The 22,246-nt window shown below is 56.7% G+C and overlaps 12 protein-coding genes across 12 annotated transcripts; 6 read left to right on the top strand and 6 right to left on the bottom strand.

Moving 5' to 3' along the window:
• Nucleotides 1–1,000: 1,000 nt before the first annotated feature.
• SCHCODRAFT_02668232 (uncharacterized protein) lies at nucleotides 1,001–1,849 on the top strand (the record flags this gene model as incomplete). The annotated part of the gene is made up of 5 exons (XM_050346589.1): nucleotides 1,001–1,053; nucleotides 1,102–1,149; nucleotides 1,258–1,261; nucleotides 1,512–1,731; nucleotides 1,797–1,849. The coding sequence occupies 5 exons, from the start codon at nucleotides 1,001–1,003 to the stop codon at nucleotides 1,847–1,849; spliced, it is 378 nt and encodes a 125-aa protein (XP_050200217.1).
• Nucleotides 1,707–2,670, bottom strand: SCHCODRAFT_011173 (uncharacterized protein). Its single transcript, XM_003031998.1, has 3 exons — nucleotides 2,504–2,670; nucleotides 1,778–1,993; nucleotides 1,707–1,731 (listed from the first exon to the last, which is right to left on the bottom strand). The coding sequence occupies exons 1-2, from the start codon at nucleotides 2,585–2,587 to the stop codon at nucleotides 1,916–1,918; spliced, it is 162 nt and encodes a 53-aa protein (XP_003032044.1). The 5' UTR covers nucleotides 2,588–2,670; the 3' UTR covers nucleotides 1,707–1,731; nucleotides 1,778–1,915.
• A 2,239-nt stretch (nucleotides 2,671–4,909) lies between these two features.
• SCHCODRAFT_02627226 (uncharacterized protein) lies at nucleotides 4,910–6,885 on the bottom strand. The gene is made up of 5 exons (XM_050345399.1): nucleotides 6,729–6,885; nucleotides 6,615–6,680; nucleotides 6,457–6,567; nucleotides 6,151–6,398; nucleotides 4,910–6,101 (listed from the first exon to the last, which is right to left on the bottom strand). Exons 1-5 carry the CDS (start codon nucleotides 6,799–6,801, stop codon nucleotides 5,073–5,075), a joined length of 1,527 nt encoding a protein of 508 aa, XP_050200216.1. The 5' UTR covers nucleotides 6,802–6,885; the 3' UTR covers nucleotides 4,910–5,072.
• A 1,110-nt stretch (nucleotides 6,886–7,995) lies between these two features.
• Nucleotides 7,996–9,074, top strand: SCHCODRAFT_02627223 (uncharacterized protein). Its single transcript, XM_003031560.2, has 4 exons — nucleotides 7,996–8,348; nucleotides 8,428–8,492; nucleotides 8,553–8,648; nucleotides 8,839–9,074. The coding sequence occupies exons 1-4, from the start codon at nucleotides 8,164–8,166 to the stop codon at nucleotides 8,886–8,888; spliced, it is 396 nt and encodes a 131-aa protein (XP_003031606.1). The 5' UTR covers nucleotides 7,996–8,163; the 3' UTR covers nucleotides 8,889–9,074.
• A 920-nt stretch (nucleotides 9,075–9,994) lies between these two features.
• On the top strand, nucleotides 9,995–11,811 carry SCHCODRAFT_02627220 (uncharacterized protein). Its single transcript, XM_050345398.1, has 6 exons — nucleotides 9,995–10,316; nucleotides 10,368–10,467; nucleotides 10,522–10,611; nucleotides 10,665–10,781; nucleotides 10,829–10,942; nucleotides 10,994–11,811. Exons 1-6 carry the CDS (start codon nucleotides 10,075–10,077, stop codon nucleotides 11,534–11,536), a joined length of 1,206 nt encoding a protein of 401 aa, XP_050200215.1. The 5' UTR covers nucleotides 9,995–10,074; the 3' UTR covers nucleotides 11,537–11,811.
• On the bottom strand, nucleotides 11,799–13,098 carry SCHCODRAFT_02748953 (glycoside hydrolase family 43 protein). Its single transcript, XM_003032000.2, has 5 exons — nucleotides 12,961–13,098; nucleotides 12,544–12,911; nucleotides 12,266–12,485; nucleotides 12,009–12,212; nucleotides 11,799–11,960 (listed from the first exon to the last, which is right to left on the bottom strand). Exons 1-5 carry the CDS (start codon nucleotides 13,019–13,021, stop codon nucleotides 11,839–11,841), a joined length of 975 nt encoding a protein of 324 aa, XP_003032046.1. The 5' UTR covers nucleotides 13,022–13,098; the 3' UTR covers nucleotides 11,799–11,838.
• Nucleotides 13,099–13,723: 625 nt separating this feature from the next.
• On the top strand, nucleotides 13,724–16,107 carry SCHCODRAFT_02627217 (MBOAT-domain-containing protein). The gene is made up of 10 exons (XM_050345397.1): nucleotides 13,724–14,015; nucleotides 14,068–14,135; nucleotides 14,185–14,547; nucleotides 14,600–14,716; nucleotides 14,763–14,915; nucleotides 14,966–15,163; nucleotides 15,213–15,361; nucleotides 15,410–15,584; nucleotides 15,666–15,880; nucleotides 15,941–16,107. Exons 1-10 carry the CDS (start codon nucleotides 13,742–13,744, stop codon nucleotides 15,978–15,980), a joined length of 1,752 nt encoding a protein of 583 aa, XP_050200214.1. The 5' UTR covers nucleotides 13,724–13,741; the 3' UTR covers nucleotides 15,981–16,107.
• A 222-nt stretch (nucleotides 16,108–16,329) lies between these two features.
• SCHCODRAFT_02748951 (uncharacterized protein) lies at nucleotides 16,330–17,261 on the bottom strand (the record flags this gene model as incomplete). The annotated part of the gene is made up of 1 exon (XM_003032001.3): nucleotides 16,330–17,261. Exon 1 carries the CDS (start codon nucleotides 17,233–17,235, stop codon nucleotides 16,330–16,332), a length of 906 nt encoding a protein of 301 aa, XP_003032047.1. The 5' UTR covers nucleotides 17,236–17,261.
• A 264-nt stretch (nucleotides 17,262–17,525) lies between these two features.
• Nucleotides 17,526–17,725, top strand: SCHCODRAFT_02627215 (uncharacterized protein). Its single transcript, XM_050345396.1, has one exon. It carries the CDS (start codon nucleotides 17,554–17,556, stop codon nucleotides 17,707–17,709), a length of 156 nt encoding a protein of 51 aa, XP_050200213.1. The 5' UTR covers nucleotides 17,526–17,553; the 3' UTR covers nucleotides 17,710–17,725.
• A 164-nt stretch (nucleotides 17,726–17,889) lies between these two features.
• SCHCODRAFT_02689100 (uncharacterized protein) lies at nucleotides 17,890–18,693 on the bottom strand (the record flags this gene model as incomplete). The annotated part of the gene is made up of 3 exons (XM_050346814.1): nucleotides 17,890–18,386; nucleotides 18,419–18,488; nucleotides 18,560–18,693. The coding sequence occupies 3 exons, from the start codon at nucleotides 18,691–18,693 to the stop codon at nucleotides 17,988–17,990; spliced, it is 603 nt and encodes a 200-aa protein (XP_050200212.1). The 3' UTR covers nucleotides 17,890–17,987.
• A 309-nt stretch (nucleotides 18,694–19,002) lies between these two features.
• Nucleotides 19,003–19,198, top strand: SCHCODRAFT_02627214 (uncharacterized protein). Its single transcript, XM_050345395.1, has one exon. It carries the CDS (start codon nucleotides 19,027–19,029, stop codon nucleotides 19,180–19,182), a length of 156 nt encoding a protein of 51 aa, XP_050200211.1. The 5' UTR covers nucleotides 19,003–19,026; the 3' UTR covers nucleotides 19,183–19,198.
• A 1,284-nt stretch (nucleotides 19,199–20,482) lies between these two features.
• SCHCODRAFT_02627213 (uncharacterized protein) lies at nucleotides 20,483–21,047 on the bottom strand (the record flags this gene model as incomplete). Its single annotated transcript, XM_050345394.1, has 2 exons — nucleotides 20,769–21,047; nucleotides 20,483–20,722 (listed from the first exon to the last, which is right to left on the bottom strand). Coding segments are annotated over exons 1-2 (187 nt in total), but the record flags the coding sequence as incomplete, so codon positions are not given.
• Nucleotides 21,048–22,246: the final 1,199 nt, after the last annotated feature.

Below are 22,246 nucleotides of genomic sequence, written 5' to 3'. Positions count from 1 at the left end.
TCTCGTACGTTCCTGCGCTCGGAATTCTTCCGAAGAATGTACCCTGATACTCGAAGCTTATTTTTGACAGGCTGCGGTGACAGCAAGCGCGAAGCGCGCGCTTTCGAAGACGATTTCCTGCGAGCAGGATAGCTCATACAAGGTGATTGCATTGTATCCCGCACAGACTCCCTGGCAGAACGTGTATTCAAGGGCGGAAGTATCGTCGGTAAAGTTCCCGAGGGTCGGCGAGGTAGGGAACGACGGAGACGACGCTGAGCGAGGCGCGCCTTTGGCGCGCGCACTTTCCAGCCCTTCAAGGCCTTCCCAATGGAGCTACAGCCTGATCGCGTTCAACTCAACCACCACCCCGAATTTCCTGGCGCTTTTTGGCGGGCGCCCCGGCTTTGTGACGCGTCACGGGTCACTCTATGTATGTTTTCCCGTTGCTTTGCTGCTCTCTTGCGAACGCTGGGCTTTACAGGTGGCGAAGGAGACGCCCTTTGCGCTGGAAAACGCGCCCGGCAAAGTTCAGCGGGCAGCTCCTGCGTCTCCGACTCCGCCGCTCAACAACGCCACCCCCTGACTGCGGAGGTCATCTGGTACGTGTATTCGACGCGATGCGGGCGCTCATCGCAATGCAAGACTGGCAGAACGAATGCCGCCTCGGGGAGCATTGCACCCCAATCTTCCGCCCTGGCGCGCGCAAACTTCGGTTTCGACTGCGGTGAGTTAATCGGTCGCCGCTCACGTACATTTGAATGGGCTTAGGCTGCGCTTTGGATGCGTGGAATGGGCGATGGGAGCGCTCGCCGAAGAGCCCAGGTCGGGGGAAGACGGAGGACGGCAGGGAAATTGAGTATAAAAGGCGGGCGGGGAGGTTAGTAGCGACATCAGCTAGCCTGACTTCCTTCCCTCTCCGCCTTTTTATCACGCCTTCACTCGCAGTTACCTCCGCCTATCCTTCGCTCGTCCTTCCCATTTCTTGTACGTGCCTTGCTTGCTATTACCCTCGATACCTATGCTGACCACGCCTTTCAGATCCGTCTACCACCTCGATTATTTTCTGCAGAGGTAAGCCTGTCCAAGGCTTCATTTATTTCGCTGATCCGCATTTCCTAGCGCTTTCGACACCTACTGTGGACGCCGCAAGCGCACATTTCATTCTTGGTAAGTCTAGCTCAAGCATTGTGTTCCATTTCTTTACTGATTCTACTTTGTATTCAGATCTATCGGGACGCCGGCCTCCCCACTTTCCCGCGACGCGCTCTTTGCTAGCGCGGTTACCCGCCCTGCTGACCTGTTTCTACGTGACCGTGCGTGTCCGTTCGCCATGCCGCATTCTCGACGGGCTTTACTACATCTCTCTGCCTCTCTATTCCTTCACTGATCTCGTTCGTCGTCGTGCTAATCCCTCCCACAGATATCGGTCTACGCCGCCTCAGTCCTCGTGTGCCATCCAAAGCCACCTGCAGCTCACGGACGCCATCGGGCCTACATTCGCGCCCATTCGCACCCACATATGACGTGAGTTGGTTCTTGTGGGCGCCTGTCAATGTCATCCTCTAACGTCTTCTTCCCCTTACTTCTTCCGCGCCGCTTATCCCCCGCAGAGCTTCCTTGCGCTCGACCACGACGGCGACGACGGCGACCACGACGACGACGACGAGGGAGAGCGTCGGGCATGGCCTGCTCGCGCAGAGGAGAAGACGGGCAGTGGACGACGAGTGCGCCGCATCGAGGTCGACAAGAGTGAGTCCAGTCATTTTCCTGCCCTTCGCCTGCTCATCGTGCGCAGCGACACCGACGACGACCAGCGGTGCCCGCGCCCCATGCGCTTGACGATGGCATCGAGCGTCAGCCCTGTTGACGGCTTTCGGGCGAATCCACGCTGACCGTTACCCGACGCGCGGACCTCGACGCGTGTATGCAACGATTACGCGCGCTCGTCGTCGCCAACGGCCGCGCGCGACGGGACGGCTAACTCTGTGAGCGTACGCACCGCGCGATTTAGGTGAGCACCTTGTCCCCCCTCCCCCTCCCCCCATCACTATCTGGTACACCACCACCTCAATCATTTACTGACTCCCATCACTATCTCGTTATTGACCCATCACTGATTACTTACTGACCCATCACTATTCACCTACTCCCACCTTATCTCATCGCTTAGCGCTCCCTTTCATGGCTTACCCCTCCCCCTCCCTTGACTTCCCCCACCTCGCTGATTCCGTGTATCCCTACCTCCGCTGAGCCTTGTCCCCTACCTACCCTTTCGTCGCTTTACTGATCATTCCACTGATACCTTTTCGCTCGTCGGCCCCGTTCCCTCCTGCGGCAGTACCTACCGCTGCCCCTCCCTCCTTGTACTTATCCTTCTATCGCCTCACCGTGATTTCGTAGCTTATGCACAACTTATCCGGGGTTACTTTCATCTTCCCCTTACCCCTCACCCCCCTACCCCCTCCCCCTTCGTCGAGTGCACCTTCGCTGACCTATCTGCCCGATACTGACCCCCTTTCAGAAACATTTTTGTCGACGCTTTTCTGCACGCGGGCGACGGGGGTGCGACTTTGCGCGCATTTGGCGAGGGGAAGGGTACGCTCATGCGATGAAAAAATGTCCGGAAGGGGGTGGGGAGGGGTGCAGGGGCCCTTCGGCGACTTCGCGAGCGGGTACGGGTGCCCCCTGGCGAAGGGGTCAATCGTTTTCGCTGACCTTCTCCAGGTAAGTGCACTCTTCCGCGGGAGGGTCCTTTGTAGACGCGCTAACAAGTTGGTAGAAACCATCGCGCGCCTTTGACATCGACGGTGCCCCCGATTTCTGCGAGAAGGGGTGGGGGTACTCGCGCCTTGCAAAAAGGTGCGCTTTTCTTTGCAGGTTTGGGCTCGGCGACGGGGGGCGCGATGAGGGGAGGGGGGTCAAGCTAAATCGACGAGGGAAGGGGCGAGGGGGGTGAGCAATGAGCGGCGGCCCTTCGGGTCGACGAGACAGAAGTGGGATGGTGGGTAGGGGGTGGGGCGCGAGTCGCGGAGTGCGCGAGAGGAGAAGGGGCTGCCTGGGGGCGCCCCCTATGATGGACCAAAATTAGGCTGACCCGCCCTCCTCGTCGTAGAGTGACGAGGATCCCATCGTTCTGCGCGGAAAGCCGTCACTTCGAGCGCGAGGAGAGGAATCTGCTCACAAATTAGCAGAAATCATCCGCGCGCCATCGAATTGATATCGCCCCCGACTTCTGGGTGAGAGTACCTACACCCGGAGAAGGTGTGCAGTCATTCTCGCGGAGGGGTCTTGCCAGGTCGACGGAGGGATGAGGAGGGGGAGTGGGCGAGGAGTGCGAGAGGGGTGTGCGTGACGCGGCCGGATGAGGCAGGTAGAGCGCGATTGGGGGAGGGGGAGCCCAGGGCGCTTACCGACATGGAGGGGGGGCAGGCTTGCCCGACCCCATACCTTCAAGCGGAGGGAGTGCCGTGCTAAGCGCGCCGAGAGAAAGGCTGTGCGGGTCCGCGCATCGAAGGTGCGCCTTCTTCTTTCGTGGGGGTGCGGGACGTGACGGGGGAGGGTGCGAGCACGGACAGGGGGTCCCTTCGACGTGCCGCTGAGTGCGCGCGGGTCGTCTGAAGGGTGCGCACGGCGGTGTAGGGGTGCCGGATCGTCGAGTGGGGGGGTGGGGAGGCTGGTTGCGCGCGGGTGAGATTCTTCAGGCAGGGGGGATTGGGAGGTGCGATGCGCACTCTAACGAAGGGCGGGAGGATGTGTTGAGGCGCGAGGCGAAGGGCGCCAGCTGGGTTCAGGTGCGAAGGATGGGCTCGTTACTCCATTACAAGGTATAGTTCTGCCATCCCTACCTTGTATATAACGATTTTCGCGTGCATCTCGAGTGTGAATAACCCTTTCCGACCTCAAAGACTTTGCGCCGCGCACGAAGACCTCAAAAATACCAACCCCCGCGCGAAGGCTTGCAATGGGCCGGTTCGTGCGGTAGGTGGGTACATCTGACCTTACCTATTTTTCCCTCCCCTTCGTGCGCATCCCCCTCCCCTTCCCCGGCCGTATCTTGTTCTATATCTCCCCCTTTCGTCCTCACTCGCCCTGCCTTCTTCCTCCCCCTTCGAGCCCTTTGCTTTTCTCACCTCCCCCTTCCCTGTCTTCACCTACTCCCCTCCCTTTCGGGCGTCGTTGCCTGCGCTTCGCGTGCAACTGCCCTTCCCCATCACCCCATCTTTTCCTTCCTCTCCTTCTCACCGCCTCATCTCGCTCGCCTTCGTCATTCCCCTCGCGCTCCCTCTCCTTCACGCAACTGCCCTCCCCCACCAGCCCATGTCGTCCGTTCTCTCCTTAGACAACTGCCCTCCCCCACCATTTCACGTCGCCCCTCCTCTCGTTCTTGCCTCGCGCTCTCTCTTGATTCCATCTCGCGCGCTCTCTCTTGATTTCATCTCGCGCTCTCTCTTGATCTCATCTCGCCCCTCCCCTCGTTCTCATCTCGCGCTCTCGCTCAATCTCATCTCGCACGTCCTCCCTTCTCGTTCTCTTCGTCGGTGTCGATTTCAGTCAGGCCGCTGTACCTCACTCCCCAACTCTGTATGTATGCTTCCCCTTCGCGCGGCCTCCTCCCCTTCGAGCGACCCTCTCCCCCTTCGCGCATCCTCCTCCCCCTTCGCGCGACCCTCTCTCCCTTCGCGCGGCCCTCTCCCCCTTTGAGCAACGTCCTCCCCTTCGTGTGACTTCCTCCCCCTTCGCGCGACCCTCTCCCCCTTCGTGTGACCTCCTCCCCCTTCGCGCGACCTTCTCCCCCTTCGCGCGAGTTCCCACCCCTTCGTAGCTCCCTCGCCGACCTTCATAATAGCAATCACTCCCTTTCACGTTGTCTCGGACGGTCGGTCTCGGTCGGTCGGTCGGTCGGTCGGTCGGTCGGTCGGTCGGTAGGGGACAACACAATGTATTGCACGACTACATAATACAAAGGGAACTATCTATGATAAACCAAGACAAGCGCACCTCGACGAGCTTGTTGAGTGCATTTGCGGTCGTCGCCACCGTGAGCTGCCGCTTCGCAAGCGGGGCGTAGATAGTCGCGAGCCGGCCTGCCGTCAGCGGGGGCGCGGGCTTGTACGCGGAGGCGGGGGCGTGGGCTTGTACGCAGATGCCGGCGCGGGCTTGTACACGGAGGCGGGGGCGAGGTCGCGGGCGTGGAGGCGGGGGCGGGCAGGAAGGCCGAGGCGGGGGGCGAGGTCGCGGGCGTGGAGGCGGACGCGGACGCGGAGAGCGGGGTGTGCAGCCAGTGGTCGTTGGTGAAGAAGTAGAAGGTTGGTGAAGAAGTAGGAGGCGAAGGAAGGGGCGGTCGTGCTCCCCTCGTCCGCTGCCGCGGTCGTGCTGCCCCCGTTCGCTGCCGCGGTCGTGCTGCCCTCGTTTGCTGCCGCGGTCTTGTCGGCCGGCGTCGAGGGGGCGAGCAAACATGGGGATTTAGAAGTGGACTTGGGCTGCGGCGGGGCGGTGAGCAGTCGGAGGGTGGCGTTGGGGACCGTGGTAGCAGTGGACGGTGCTTTTGTCGGCGAAGTCGAGGTAGAGGCGAGAGTAGCGGTGGACGTGGAATCAGGTTGGGTAAACGGATAGGGCACGGTCTGCACGGCTTGCATAGAGAGCGCGGAGTAGAGCTGTACGACGGAGGTCTGATGAAACTGCTGCGTCGTATTGGGTGGCGAGGCACGGTCGGGGACGGTGCCGGCGGGAAATGCACAGAAGATGTAGGGCTTGACGTAGGCGATGTCCTCCAGCGACGTCGGCCACTGTATCGTCGATGGCCTCGTCACCTTGCCCTCAGGCCCGACGAAGATGCCCTCTGTATCCTTCGTGATCAAACCCTCGTTCTCCGCTACCTGTAGGACCTCTGGCTTCTGCCTTGCACCCAGTGCGAGCGCCATGTAGCCCGACAAGCCGGTGAAGGCGCCGACGCCCATAGCAGTAGTAGTCGACGGCTGTGGAGGTGGTGGCGTGGAGATGTCGGTGACTGTCATTCTGGGAATGTCGAAGGTGGCGTATTCCGTTGGGGAGTAGCCGAAGCAGACGACGTCGGGGTTCAGGAAGGCCATAGCTCGCGGAGAGTGGGGAAGTACAAGTTCCTGTACTTGTGTGAACATGGAGAATTGAGCTCGTGCGTGCACTACTCACCTTGGTGTCCTGCGCATCTCCGTCCCTCCAGCTATATATGACGACGCGTCGCCTACACCCAATGACGAGTTGGGTGATCAGGGTGGGTATGGCTTTCGGGCTCTTGCCCGCGTCCGAGTCTACCGGCCTGCCATCTGGTTGCAGATGTTGTATGGATGTGTTGACTGCGAAGGATAGCGCGCCTTTGGCCTTGATGAGAGGAGTAGGAGGGGCGAAAGAGGGCAGGGGGAGGAGAGTGACCGTGGAATCTGTATGCAAATACATGATCAGTGAATGGCTTTTGGGAGGTCGTACTGCGATACGCACCTGAGAGTATAGCGACCGAGTTCACGTCCTTGATGAACGCGACCTGCTCTATCGCTCGTCGCGAGATATTCTTCTTGCATTCGACCAGGGTCCCCGGTTCCTTGCCCTCAGCTTCGGACTCTCAGCACTCACATCTCCACACCCACTCAGCGCCTTACCTGGCTCATAGTCCACCCCATACACATACAAGCTCCCACTCGCGGTCCCCAAGTAAAGCCTGTCGCCTACGGAGCCTCAGTAACTCCATCAGCTCAGTGCTCGCCACCACGCGCCTTGAGCCGTCGCGCATTCGACTTTCTCCTTGAATGAGGAAATGAGGGGCGTGGGGTCGTTGAATGGCGGCATTTTGGGCGCTCCAGATGTCTTCAGAGGTAGGAGGCGCCTGCTGGTATCATGACACTGACAGTGGGGAGCGAGAGGCGCGGGCCGTAGACCGGTGAGTTGAATGCGTCACAGCCGGGGCGCCACTGCTTGCCTTCGATCACCATGTTCCCGAGAATGCGACACCGGGCTTTCCGCTTCTGTGGTGCTCAGGCGAACTACCTCCTCATACACTTTCACCAAAGGAGGAAAAGCAGCAAGACAATCACAGCGCTTTCGCCCTCAGTTTATTCTCGTAGAGCGCACCCAATTTAGACTCTCGTTGACGAGCTGAAGGTCAGACCCTCGAGCATCACGCCCTCTGGTCCCTCACATACTATCGACGTACCTCTAGTGAACTGAATCCTAACACCCTCCCGCCATTAACTTCCTCCGCCGATTTCCCTCCCTCCGTCCCTCCCCGACGAAGAGGGTTCGTATAGCCACAGGCAAGTTGATGTATTGGTCGCATCCTAATGTCATTGGCTATACGAACGCTAACTGGCGAGGCATCTGAATCATTGGTCCGCCGTCATGGAATGTGCGAGCGCTGGTGCTTGAGGGGACGATTCTAGCCGCCGACTGTCTTCCTTCAGCCCATTTGGCCGCGCTGGCCAAGTCAGCGGCCGGTGGGCGTCTTCGAGCGTCAGATTCCACTGTTGAGTGGTACGTGGTACTAGGAACTTGACTTGTGTACGAGCTACGCCATAACACTGTGGCCCGTCCTCTTGGAAATATGCATAAGTATGTGACAAATTATCGTCGAAATCACTGCAAGTGCTCATTGATGGCTTCTTTTGCAGTTCGTATAGTCTGCGCGTTTTTCTTCCCCGCCCATGGCCCACTTACCGAGATGAACGGGCGTCTGAGCGGCCCTCGGGACGGAAGCAGCCTGTGACGCCATTCATACGTCCCCGAAGTCATTCAATGCACTCATGAGGAGTTATTCAAGGACGTGGGCTCTGACATGTATTGAAGTGCAGGCGCTCTGCCCAGCACGTTGGCCTTCGCCATCGGCAGACATATCTTGGTCAACAACACGGCCTATGTCGCTTTCCTGATGGTGCGCCGCGCCGGCAGAGAACTGGGGTGGCGCACGAAGAGAGGCCTCGAAGTGAGCCCGGCACGCGGCACAATCGACGAAGGACATTGCGAGGGTGCGCATGACTTCGGTACCACCGAAAAGGTCGCTCAAAGGCATCTTGTATTTTGTGGCACTGGCATCGCCTCCTCTGTTAAGATATATAAGCTGGGCCCTTGTGTGCCTCTATCCTCATCCTCAGCTCCTCTGAAGATCTGAACATTCGACTCCTCTTCCTCACCTCACCTTCCTCCAAAGCAGCAAGCATGTTCTTCTCCATCTCCTCTCTCGTCACTGCCTCGCTCGCTCTCATTGCCTCGGCGAGCCCGGTCGAGCAGAGCGCGCGGGATACTCTGGTCAAGCGCGCTGCCGAGGACGTCTGGAGCCCGCACATCCTGACGCCCAACGCCGGCACGGTCTGGGTCATTGGGCAGTTGGTGAATGTGACCTGGTGGGTGTTCTCCTTCACCCCGACCGTCGACTGGACTTGATGCATCGTGGACACCGAGCTCACCTCACCTCATCTCCAGGGACACCTCCGACGCGCCTCCCGTCATCAGCAACGGCGCGAGCGTCGTGCTGAGGGAGGAAGTTCGTGAGTATTGGCTTTTTACGGCTTGCGCGCGGGGCATCTGACGCTTATACACGCTCTCAGTCCTCCAGACCCTAGTCTCCGACTTCGATCTCCGCGCAGGCTTCGTGACGGTCACCGTCCCGAACGTGGCGCCGGCCAACGACTACAGCATCGTCCGTGAGTGCTGTTCTCTTCTTTTATTTCTTACTTTCATCTGCGAACTCTTTTCTGTCATCTCCGATATCTCACTTTCTTCCTCGCCTTCCTACTTTTCCGTCGCTGGTCTTGCGCGCGCGACTTCGTATTTCGGCAGAGAATCAGCGGCTGGACCGATCCCTCGCAAAATGGAAGCTTACCCCTCCTCCAGTCTTCGGCGACTCCGGCAACGACAGCGAGGACTTCACGATCACGAACTGAAGGGACAGCCCATGTCATGTATAGGGCGCAGAGTGCAATGAAAGTCAGGGGACTCGGCTCGCAATGTAGGGATCAGATTGTGAAGTGTAACGAATTGACGCAAGTGTAAAGATACGAATCCTATGTCTACTTGTATAGCTAGAATAGCTTTCGGGTGTTGACCTTTCTGTTTGATGCTGGCTCATATTTCGGCAAGTTGCGAGATGTCACGGTCACGCGGAAGTAAAGCAGGCTGGGTCGATCGCTCCTCTGCTCTCGCCGTCACTCGCGCTTTAGGGCTCCTTCAAGTTCGGCATGATCTTCGTTTTTGTGAACTCAGAGGCTCATCCACTCTTTCCTTTAACGCCGTCCGAGTTCAATACTCCCGACTTCACGATTCTGGAGTGCATATACCCAGCTTGGACCCTGCACCGCTATGAAGCGCTACGCCCTACGCCATTCCTCTGTAGCCATATATGACTGCACAGTCTCTAGAAACGACTTATGGAGGTCTGTTTCGTGAGTACACAAGTTATGCACAGGGAGTCGAAGGGAAAGTCGTTGATTTCTTTCCAGATAGGTGCCACAAATGCAGAAGCTATACTATGGGTACGCGCGGAGATTAACACTCACAGACCCTCGATTCCTCTGAACATCAAGTGCCCTTGTGTGTCCCACAGATTGTTGTCGCTCATCCTCTGTGACTAGCCTCGAAATTTGCCACCGCGCCCGCACCAGGAAGGATGATCTTTGACAGGTATTCCTCCTCGACGAAGCTACTATATCTCATAACTTCTCTCTTATCGTCTTCCCAGCACTCTGATATCGAGCACATAGCAATCGGTGGCTGTAGGCGCACATCGTGTGCAATACAGCGCTGCTACACCTTGTGCCTTGCGCCGCCTCATGCCGCCCACTCTCACACAACGCTCAACCTCGCAAAGCCTCGTTATCGCTCCTTCCAGACTTGTCACTACACTCCCTGACCGGAATTCGTCCTTGAAGACGTCGGTCTCATGGGTTTCCCTCATTGCGGACAATGGGACTCGAACTCGAATGTGCCCGACGCGTGAGATCTTCCGGCAGATCGCACGCAACCGGTTTCGACGGACCGAGGCGCGTGGTGTCGCGTTGCACGCTTCTTCCATCTGCGATCTCATGTTCGCCTGCATGCATTCCCGCACCTTGCTCTTGACCATCACCGTCGATGGAGCTCGTCAAAGCAGACTCACCGAAACCCAAGGACTTCAAGAGCTTCCTGAAGGACCCGCCCTTCCTTCCAGCCCTCCTCCGACGGAACAGCACCAAGGACGCTGAGTCAAAAGACTCCGCGGAACTTTCGCGCCTGATCGTCGAGGGCCACGACATTCTCGGGCAGGCTGCGGACCTCATCGCGCAGAACCGGTGGAGAGGGGACAAGATCGTTGACCTGGACAACCGCTGGGCGGTGTGCGTGCATTTAATCGCTCCAGGTGTACGTCGCTTACTGTGCTTCTGCAGCCTCTACAGCACGGCGCCTGTCCTGCGCAAGATCACGAAGGGCCGTATACATCCCGTCCAGTTCAACAACGAAGCGCGCACGCTCCTGGCGGATGTACAGGTGCGTGTACTCTTACGTCCCGGTATCTGCCCTTCCTGAACATTCCCCCTGCAGGCGTACCTATCGCAATTCCCCTCCGAGCCTGAGCGTCTGCAACCCGATGTATACATTCAGCCGCCACGGCGAAGCAACTCCAAGTCCAAAGTACGTATCCCGCCGCCCTTTCAGGCCCAACGCTGATGCGCGGCGTCCGTCAGCACGACGTGTCCCGCTCTTCATCCCGCAAGCACCATCGTAACGACTCACTGCCGGTAATACCCATGACGCCCATCACGGAGGAGGCACCAGGAAGGGTATCCAGATCGCAGTCTGTGGTAAGTGCTGCCGCTTAGTGCTTGAATGAGGCTCTCACCTGCGTCAGAGGCCCTCTGCGACCGACAGGGAACGCAAGACTTCATCTCGGCCGAAGGAGATGAGCAGACATGCTTCCGACTCGAGGGCACTCAAGTCGACGGTTCCTGAGACGCGCGACAAGGTGTGCTATGAGCGTCATCGAGCTACGTCTTATACTGAACCTACCTTTCAGGAGCGTTCACATCGCCGCGATAAGCCAGAGCTTGAGCGCTCGCACACAGAACGACGGCACGAGAGTCATTCTCGCACTGAGGGGCACCACACCTCGCGCGACAAGGAGTCTTCACGCCACAGCGATCGACACCGTGAAGGCCATCGCTCGCGTAAAGATACTGAGAACGAACACCACTCGTCTCACCGGAAACGCCATGAGTCGAAGGAGCCTACGGAGCACAAGCCCAAAGCATACGATGATAAGCCCCGTCGCGGATTGCCTCCGGCCGTTTTGCCTCAGCTTCCGCCAGCCTCCATGCCTCCGCCGCAGGCTGTCACCTATGTCCCATATCCTGGTATGAGTAGGGAAGAGCCACGCAAACACAAGTCGAGCCGATCGCACGATCACGGGCATCGCGAGCGGGAGCATATCACGTCCTCGCCCCATCGCTCATCGTCAAAGCGGCATCATTCGTCGAGGCATACCTCCAAGCCGCGACCGGGAGAACGCGAGTATGGATCTCGCTTCCGTGAGGACTTGTCAGATTATATTCCCCGTTGACCTTCGTTGACTATGTATGAGCATCTGCTGCTGCTTTTGTTTATCGCTTCGACTTCGTTCGCGTTGCAGCATGCCTTCTAACTTGCTTATTCTATGACGCACAGCAACTAGACTGTTGTCTTATTATTGGAAGAGATCTAACCCACTACTTTCGCTATCGTATACACGAACTACTACTAAATGGGAACCTGTACTACTATATGTATATTGTCTATGGGTGTGGTGATTAGGTTGATGTGGTCCTGTATTGTACAATGTCATTGCCTGCCCGACAATGGGACGTGGGAGAGATTTGGGAGCCTCTAGGCAGAGTCGAGCAGCTCAACGCCGAGAGCGGAAGGCGCAGGGAAGTTGGGCGAGCCGTCTTCGTTCCACTTGAAGGCCTCCGCGCGGACAGTGCGACCTTCCCAGCCGCCGTCGGGCTCTGCTAGTTGTCAGCGATGGGAGTTCAGCTCAGAGACAATATGCTCACTGGACATGCCATGGTAGACGATGTACGGTGTGCCCTCCCTGTCGAGCGCGAATGAGGCATGACCGACACCAAAAGTTACATTGCTCTTCTGGAAGACGGGGCGGTCGTCGATGGTCCACCAGTTCTCGGGATTCATGGGATCGGCGCCGTTGTCTATGCCCATGAGGCCGAGGCAGTAGTCCTCCGTCCACGAACCAGCGGCAGCTGTACATGATTGAGCTTTGCGAACAGCGGCATGAACAATGTGTGATACTCACAATACGTGAGGAAGGTCCTTCCTTCATGCACCAGGATCTCTGGTCCCTCGTTCACGCCCGAGTCGCCCGAGCGCATCCAGCTCTCGGTAGGACTATGAAGAAGAACGCGCTCCCCGGTAAGCTTCGTGGGGCCATCCATCCGTGCGATGTAGAGATGCTGGTTCTGCACATCGTCGTTCGATGTCCAGCCGGACCAGATGAAGTAGTTCGTGCCATTATACTGAGAAAAAGAGTGTCAAGGAACTATCGTTCTGCAGGCATACGCACATAAAGCTCACCTGCATCACCGTCCCATCGATCGCCCAATTGTCGTCCGACGTACTGACGTTCCCGACATGCTTGTAGGGCTGCAGCGGGTCCGTCGCATCTCCCTCCAGCACATGCATCCGATGCCCCGAGTTGTCGCCATTCTCTGTCACCGCGACGTATACATAGTACCTCCCGTCGATGAAGTGCATCTCGGGCGCCCAGACGCCGCCCATGTCGCTCGAAGGCTCCCAAACAACGACGGGGTCTGTAGTGTGGAAGTCGGTGAGGGTAGGGGAGTACCGAATCTCGACGTGGTTGCCGGCGGTGTAGGTGAGGTAGTAGCCGTCGTTGGCGGCGAACATCCAGGGATCGGCACCCTTGCCATCATTCCACAGAGCTGAAGAGGTGTGAGAAGGTATAAGAGGGAAGCGCGGAAGATGACATACGGTTCGTGTACGCTGCCACCGAGGCTATGAGCGCAGATATCGTCAGGATGGTGGAAAACATCTCGGGGACGGCGTAGACAATATGAGCGCATCTCGTCGAGGCCCTTTATACAGTTAGGCAGGCCGTTCATTTCGACTTCGGCGCGCCCACAGCAAAATATGAATTGGGGTGGAGATTTACGTTCTCTGGCTCATAGCACGAGGCGTTTCGACTGCGTCTCGGCGCTGGGCATGCCAGTGTTGCTGTTTGCTGTACAGCGCCTCCTTGTCAGCAGGCTCTTATAGCAGTGTTTAGGTCGATAGGGACCCAAAGGAGCGAGGTATCTGCAAGGACACGAAATGCTGAAGCTCCATGTTCTAGGGGTGCCCACTGCCCAATGTCGAGAGTCGCGCAGCATCGACATCGGGCGCCGAGATGAGAAGTAGGCAAGGCAGCAAAGGAATAGCTTCGAGTCAGGGTGGTTGACGATGGCGATGTCGTCGGGCTTTTCCCTGAGATTTCGGGATACGGACTCTCGGGTTGCAGCCAAGTTTCGGGCGCGTCAAGAGCGAGCATACAGAGCAGAGCCGACGGACATTCGCTCTCCTTGTTGTTTCGAGGACCGAGGCTTATAAGGAAGCTGCATCGCTGTTGAGACAGTACGAAGGACGAGGTCAAGGGCAGAAAATGAACACGCACCGTCGAACTCAAGCCGGCAAACGCCGAAGTGAATCCCCGCCCCATCATGTGATCGACCCCGACGCCGCCACGCGCGTCGTTGCCGCCGGCGACGACGAGGAGATGCCTCAGCACAATGCCAACGACGACGAGCTCGAATACATAGACCTCAGTCTCCCCTCGCCCAACCAGCTGCAGCATCCAACTTCCTCCACTCATTCGCATCCTCGAATGCGCCTCGTCGATCTCACGGTCGACATCCCTTCCAGCGAGCGGCGGGTCCCTCAGGAAAAGCTCGCGCCACCGCGATGGAGGACGAAGGAGTTCCTGCTTTACTATGCTGTCGCCCTATTTGTGCTGCCGTTGATGGCGTACATACCAATGCGCCTGAGCCATCGTGAGTGGTCGTATGCATGTAGACGCCGCATCAATTGACGCGCTGTCCATAGCCTGGCATCGCAACTATGTGTTGTACGAGCACAGGCTGACAAATGGGTGGATAGCCGGGCGTAAGATCGTGCGTTTCACAGCCTTCAGCGTCCTCCGTCACGCTAACAGTCGAACAGGACAACAGCGACGCGCAATACCGATCGTTCCGGGATAATGTGCCCCACTTGACTGCCGCCACCCTCTTGTTCGCTGTCCTCAAGGTAGCATGGACGCGAATAGCACCGCGACGGGGCGAGGGGGACATGTTCCTCATCCCCTTCCGCTTGATGCTTTCCCTCATCATGGTGTTCGTACTGCACGGCACCAGCACATTCAAGATCCTCCTGATCCTCTCCTCCAACTACTACCTTGCGAAGACGTGCAGAGGGTCCCGCTTAGGACCAGTTCTAACCTGGATCTTCAATCTCGCCGTCCTCTTCCTCAACGACTACTATAACGGGTACCGCTACGGCGAGATCCTCCCTTCCCTACACATACTGGTAAAGCTCTACACATCTCTTGACCGTCCAAGCCCCTGAAGTATCTCACCAGGACTCGTACGACGGTCTCTACCCCCGCTGGCACATCAGCTACAACATTACCATGCTCCGCATCATCTCGTACAACATGGACCTCCACTGGGCATCCACAGGCGCCGAGTCCCAGCAGGTGCGTACGTATCTACTGCTCAGTCTATGTGTGGTGACCGGAACAGGTTGACAGGTCGTCGCCGCTCGATGACAGGCAGCGCACGCGAGTCTCGCATCCGCGTGAGATGTATGGGTTCGTGAACTACCTCACGTACATCCTGTACGCGCCGCTGTATATCGCGGGCCCGATCATGACGTTCAACGACTTCATGTGGCAGGTGCGTGGGTTTGTGTTTGTGATCAAGTAAAGACCGACGTGCTACTACAGCATCGCACACCGATACCACCCTCACGGCGCGCGCTCTTGAACTACATCTTCCGCTGGGTTGCCTGCATGCTCACCATGGAAGTCATTCTGCACTGCATGTACGTTGTAGCGATTAAGGACGCGCGAGCATGGCCAGGCGACACACCAGCTGAGATCGCCATGATCGGGTTCTGGAACCTCATCATCGTCTGGCTAAAGGTGAGCCTCACTGTGATTACCACTGCGCCACAATTTCAAGCCTGCCTAGCTGCTCCTCCCCTGGCGCTTCTTCCGCCTATGGGCGCTTGTCGATGGTATCGACCCGCCGGAAAACATGGTGCGGTGCATGGCGAACAACTACTCGACCTTCGGGTTCTGGCGCAGCTGGCATCGCAGCTATAACCTTTGGATCGTACGGTGAGTAAACTCGTTCTTGGACAATATCATGCTGATTACGGCGCTTAGGTACATCTACATTCCCCTCGGCGGCTCTAAGCGGGTACTCCTCAACAGCCTCCTCGTCTTCTCCTTCGTGGCGCTCTGGCATGACCTGACATTCCGCTTGCTCGCATGGGGTTGGCTTGTTACCCTCTTCGTCGTCCCGGAAATCATAGGGCGCAAGCTCTTGCCAGAAAGTCGGGTACGTCCTTCGTTGCGCCTCTGCTATCCGTCAACTCTTCTCGCCTTCCACCTCCACCAACCGCACGCTGACTCCTTCCAGTTCGGCGACCGCCCATGGTACCGCCACGTCTGCGCCTTCGGCGGCGTGCTCAACGTCCTCATGATGATGACCGCGAACCTCGTCGGCTTTGTCATCGGCATCGACGGCGTGAAGTACTTCCTCCACCAGCTCGTCGGCTCGCCGGAAGGGCTGAGATTCCTTGCCGCCGTGTTCGCGTGCTTGTTCGTGGGGGTGCAGCTCATGTTTGAGTATAGGTGCGTGCGCTCTCAATTCTATGTCTTTCGATGAGACCGGGCTTGCTGACTATACTGCAGAGAAGAGGAGCTACGCCAGGGTATAGTGCGAAAATGCTGATTGGCCGCCTCGGGGTGGGCGCGTCACTGACAGCTTGGATCATCAAAAATACAAACTAGTGGATAAAATATTGGTACCGTTGTAATGGATCTTCTGTCTGTCGTATATCATTCTCCTTACACCTCAACGCAAAGCCAAAGGTACTCGGATGGCCTTGTTATGCTGATGGTGACATTCAACCTGTACCACTGTAAGCTCTCGGGGTCGGAAGGTACATATAGACATCCGTCGTCTGTGTCAATCGGCATCACGTATCGAACGTAACAAGCATGTAAACACCCCCTCGTCGACTGCGCTGCTACGTTGTGAGCTACATGCATATACGGATCTGTCCAATCCGTACAATGGGTCAATAGCTGCGATGGTGAATGTAGTTCATGCATATTCCATTCTCGAACATCCACCGCTTCGCCAGTTCATTCGCTTCCTGCAGCTCCGTGATCTCCACACTCGCGTAGGAACTGCACGCTTTTATCAGGTTTGCCAACTTCCGTATGTCGTCGTGACATTTTTCCATCGGCATCTCCTTCATGCTGAGTTGGTAGGTAGACCAGGTAAGGGAGAACTCTCGGAAAGGTGTCGTCTGTAAGCGCTGTATGAGGAAGGTGAGGATGTACCAATATACATGGCAGGCGTCAATCTCGTCCATGGCATTCCAGTCGTGGTCGTCGATGCGCAGGATCTCCAGTCGTGGGAGCAGCGGCAAGCTGGAAGATTCCTGCGGAACGTGGCTAGGCTTGAGAAGCATCTGGAGGATACTGTAAGGATTGGTGCTGACGCCGTCGAGCATCAAGATTCGCAGGTTGGGCATGAGACTCAAGATCCTGCGAGTCTCGCGATAAAATGGGCTCAAGTCTATCCGCGTCAGGTAGAGCTCCTCCAGTCCTTGCGCGCAGTCCGCGAGTTTTGTGACAGCTTGGAGAGGCCAATCGAACGTCGGTCCGAACCTCTCCTCCAGCGAAAACTCCTTCAGCGCGGGAAAGCGCACAGACTCGAGCCACTCATAGGGCCAAACTGAGTCCGAGCATACGACGCTGAATGATTTCAAGAACGCCAGAGTCACGTTGGGCGTATAGGCCGGCCACAGTGAAGGGAAATCGTAAAAGCGCATGATGTCGATGCTCAGGCGCTCGAGGGAAGTGAGATGGGGAAAGATGGCGGGGAAGTCATGTACGAGATTGAGGCAACTGAGGTTGAGGACTTTCAGCTGCGACCAGGGGACTGGAAATACGTCGCCGAGCTTCCCGCAAGTCATTCTTGTTACGGAGTCGAGAGCGAGTGAGTGCAGCGCAGTAGTGCCTTCTAACGCTGAAGCTCGTCTGACGAGGTCCTGAGCATGAAAGGACGAGGCCTCGTCACCAGTGGCGGCGATACGCAGTCTGCGCAGAGAGGGGTAACATAGGCGTGCGGCAGGACCGCAGGGTGCTCGCTAGGAAACCTACTCCGTAGGTCGAGCAATGTGCAGCGGCAAATGCCGACAGAACGTGCTGTGAATGTGACGTCACCGCACGAAGGCCAGGCGTAACCTAGCGCGAAGGTGCACGAGCATTGTTGCATGAGAGCTACACTACGTATGTCTCTCAAAATTGAGAAGAGGGTGGTGATGGGTGAAAGGAAGGGGCTCGGCTTTCAAGCGAAGCGAAAGACCGAGATTCGAACGCGAAATGGCGGCTTTGGGGGTCGGATCCAAAAAGTCGAGCGCTCGGGACGAAACTTCGCAGGATGCTAGCCAGCGTAGAGCAGACCCAAATTCATATTTTGACCATAGCGGAATTCGAAGAAATGCGCGGACAGCGGAGCGAAAACAGCTATGACGAGGCGAAACTACCGTTTGGCCCGTGAACGGGCCCCTCCTTGACTCACGTGATAGCACATTGCTCGCTCCGCCTCTCCCCTCCCTCGCAAGCTCGGGGGGTCCCCTAAGGCGTTCGCGAGCAATGAAGACGGAGGATGGGTGAGCACAGCAGCCGCCATCCAAGGAGGGCCCTCGACGTTAAGCTCTCCAATTTAGGGCCCCAGGTCCCCAAAACGAGGCTCCATGAGCAGGTGCTCTGATCCAGGCTCGCAGCCCTCGTCGGTGCAGACGACAGTTAGGGACACGTGCAATGCACGCGCACGCTCAAACCACGCTCCGACCTGAAGCAAGGCCTCCGCGCCGCAGGCCTGATTACCCGCGAGCCGAAGTCGTGTCCAGAAACGCGCGTCACCACGCCACTGCCTGCAGACGTGCGCCAGCCTGAAAGCAGCAAGAATGTTCTTTTCGTGAGGGGCATTTGCAGTGCTTTGGCCGATGGATTGTAGTTGATTTTGCGTGGCCTTAATGAGACGACGGATGGTCTCTTCCTGCGACGACGACGGCGCTATATTGCCCAGGACGCATTCATGCAAATCCGCCGAGAGCAAAAGCTATTCAAAATCAGCGTTGGAGATGAGTGAACCCGAGAGCTGCGACTTGCCTTGAGCGAGGACAACACATAAGAGAGTCTGACGTTGCCGGACATCCGTGGTCTAATGAGAAGGCAAGTACAGAAGGCGAGAAGTTGAGAAAGAGGCGTGGGACAGCGGGAATAACGTCATACGACTTGTACGAGATGGTAGGAGGCGGCAACCCGCAACCTGGCTTCGGCTCCAGGAAAGGGTCTGCGGACACACCTTCGTCAACACATACAAATAATTGCATGTGTCGGACAGCAGGCGCTTCTTGAGTTGACATCAGCCATGCTTGGGTCGCCAGTCATTCCGTCTGGTGGTGCTCGCCATAAAGTGGTGGAATTTCCACATCAGTTTGGCAGCCTCGAGGTGACAAGGCCACTAGAATGCAAAAAGGGGCATCGATTAACGACTCCACGCGAGAAGACTAACATAGGCGTGCGGCAGGACCGCGGGGTGCTCGCTAGGAAACCTACTCCGTAGGTCGAGCAATGTGCAGCGGCAAATGCCGAAAATACGTGCTGTGAATGCGACGTCATCGTACGCGCTGCCCGAAGGCCAGGCGTAACCTAGCGCGAAGGTGCACGAGCGATGTTGCATGAGAGCTATTCAACCTATGTCGCTCAAATTCGAGAAGAGGGTGGTGATGGATGGGAAGAAGGCGCTCGGCTTTCAAGCGAAGCGAAAGACCGAGATTCGAACGCGAAACGGCGGTTTTGGGAGTCGAATACAAAAAGTCGAGTGCTCGGGACGAAACTTTGCAGGATGGTAGCCAGCGTAGAGCAGACCCAAATTCATATTTTGACCATAGCGAAATTCGAAGAAATGCTCGGACAGCAGAGCGAAAACAGCGATGACGAGGCGAAACTACCGTTTGGCCCGTGAACGGGCCCCTCCTTGACTCACGTGATAGCACATTGCTCGCTCCGCCTCTCCCCTCCCTCGCAAGCTCGGGGGGTCTCCTAAGGCGTTCGCGAGCAATGAGTATGACGAGCTTGAAGAGCTTACAAGCGCGAGTGACGGTGAAAGCAGAGGGGCAAGAAGAGCATGACACCTTCGCATTTCGCCGAGCGAGTAAACAACAGACAATTCACGGCTTTTGCCGGGCCATTGTTCTTGCCGTCATGTCTTTGCAGACCGATCCCATTCTTCGAGCTGCACTCTCTGCGCGACGCTCTGCTGCCATATCTTCTATGAAGCCATTTTGAGTTATTCACGAATTTCTGCACGACCGGGACATGGATCTTCGGATTTCACAAGATGCGGATGAAGTCTGAGAGTAAGGCAAGTATCTGTGGGAAGAGACCCTCAGCCGAAGCAGCGTAAGATCTCTGTCTGCTGACGGACAAGAACGAGCAACCCCAGTCAAAGGCCATAGAATGAACGGAGAGTCACAAGATAGTCCCTGGTCAGTCTGCCTGCTTCCTTGCCACTGTGCACCCGAGACCGGGTTACAATCACCCTACGACTACCAGGAGATCTGGTTGATGCACCGAATGCCAAGTTTTCCGGGTGGTTTTTGGGTGGCGGTACGGTTACAGCTAGGTGATTCTGATTTGAGGAATTTCGTCCCCGAATCGCGCCTTTCGAACGCTGTATTGCTTGTTACTGGGCAGTTTGGGGTATATATCATCACTCCGATGTGCCACAGTCATCTGCTTCTCGACCCGCTCGCTATGGGGTGCTGTGTCCGAGTATATGATCCTTCGAGAGGTTCTGAGCGTATATTTCGTCTGCTAATCAGTTCTCGATGGTATTTTTCATGCTACAGATGCTCCTTGGGCGCATTCATAAGCGTTGTGACCGTCTTACAAGGTGCCCAAAGCAGGATAAATCCAGAAATCTGCAAAACGTCGGTTAATGCAGATCTCCGAGAGAAGATAAGAGGCTTGGTTGGAGTAAGACTTGAAATATGTGAAGAAGATCCCTAAATCCACCTTGACAACGGAGCATAAAGCGCCAGGACATCCAAAAGTGAGTTCAACCGTGATCTGTCACGCGTGTGACAGCGCGTCGCGGCGTGACGTAGCTCCGTGAAATCTCTAAGTCCGTCTTCTCTTGTACCATCATCCCCGACGGCCACGACCTCCAGCAGGTCTCGCATCGCACACAATATTGTGCCCCGTACTCCTCCCTCTTACTGACACTGGCCGCCATCAAGCATAGACCCAACCCGCAAGCCGCACACCGCTCTATAACGCGCGTACGACGCGCGCGAGGTTCGCCATTCGGATTGCTGCGACGCGGTACTGGTCTGCTGTCGCGACATCGACACCCTTTCAGCGCACTGGCGCTATGTATTGCGATACCAGGTGCGTCACTGACACAGCCCACCGACCTGAGCTTACGTCGTCGTAGCCGCGTTCTGTACACCGCGGAACCAGGTCGCCGTCGGTCCTGTGTGTACCTTCGTCATGCGCCGCATTCTTACAGGCTCTGCCCAGCGCCATGCCCTTTCCCCGCCAACAGGTCTCCTCCTGCCTAACGCAACGATCGACTCGATGACAGCCCTTTCGCGGCCAGCTCCCTGCCCTCGTCCCTTGTCGTAGGCACACGTCTGTTCATGCCGTGTCTTTTGTCGTGGTACATTGTAGTAGTCCTTGTAGATACAGTATGCAATAATATGATTTCTCCCTTCAACCAAGTGCGTGAAGCCCGTTCCGCAATGAAATACAACCAGGGAACCTAGTGAGATAACAAGGACCAGTATCACTAGTCTTTCGGGTGCTGATATCAGCTCGTTTTTGGGTGAATCACGCCTAGGAGTTCGGGTTGTAGGTACAGAGGTCCTGACTGGACAAAAGTCAGAGTTGAACCGTGAAAGTCAGGATTTGGTCATGATTCACACGGAAATCACCGTGATTCCTGATGAATCCTAGTGATTCCCGATGAATCACGATGATTCCCGGTGATTCCCGGTGATTCCTCCGTGAAATGCCCGTGAAATGCCCGTGAAATGCTCGTGAAAGGTCTTATCAGGGAAACACCTACTCTCTACATCCATGATTGACAGTGAATCCGCCGTGAATGTGAGTTCCCGCTTTACCTGTCACACACCCTGACCAAAATTCCTCATTTTCGACCATAAAGGTGGTATATGTAGTGGTGACTCTGTCACTAGCTACTGATCTCATGTTGGTTGCCATCAGCGTCTGTCACATCCGGAATGCGCGCGCGTAGCTCGGGGTGAGTCTGTCCCCTCCTCTTCTTGCGTGCTCGCTGGGCCTCTCGATTGCGGCATCAGCGTGATCAGGGCGAGCAAAAATCATGCTCGCGCATTTTCCATCTTTTCCATAATTCCCTGTCCCCTCGACCTCATATATGCATGGGTACTTTATGCCCACCTATGATCTATCATATTCTCCATCTTTGCGCTCGATACAACTAGCGGCCAACGCGCCGGCAGTGCATCGGGCTGGAGCATGTGGCGCAAACGCGTCGCCTCAGCGCATCACGTGAACCACCCGCGCGCGGGCTGCAGGAAATCCAGAAAGGAAGGGCTCCCCGGGGACACCTGCCAAAACGGGTGTCTGCCAGCTCACATGGGTTGGTGGGAAGTCCTGCGGCTTGATCATAAGAGGGAGTGAGTCCAGTTGCTGCAAGCTCGGACGAGTTTTGATGTTCGCTGGGACTATGGAAAGAAGGTGGGAGCGAAGGCCTGGCTTGTTGACCTCTCAAGGTCATTTGGCTTGTAGGAACTTCTTGTGTTGCTTGTGGGCATGAGATATCGATTTATGAGCAAGAAAACAGCTTTATTGGGAAAAGAGTACATGGAAATCAGCATATACTACTGGAAAAGGGTATGGAAAGTGCCACGAGGCTTGAAAAAGCCCGCA

This window comes from Schizophyllum commune (genome assembly GCF_000143185.2).
Source record: "Schizophyllum commune H4-8 unplaced genomic scaffold SCHCOscaffold_6, whole genome shotgun sequence".
Taxonomy (NCBI): Eukaryota; Fungi; Basidiomycota; class Agaricomycetes; order Agaricales; family Schizophyllaceae; genus Schizophyllum; species Schizophyllum commune.
This window is presented reverse-complemented; position numbering and strand designations above follow the sequence as displayed.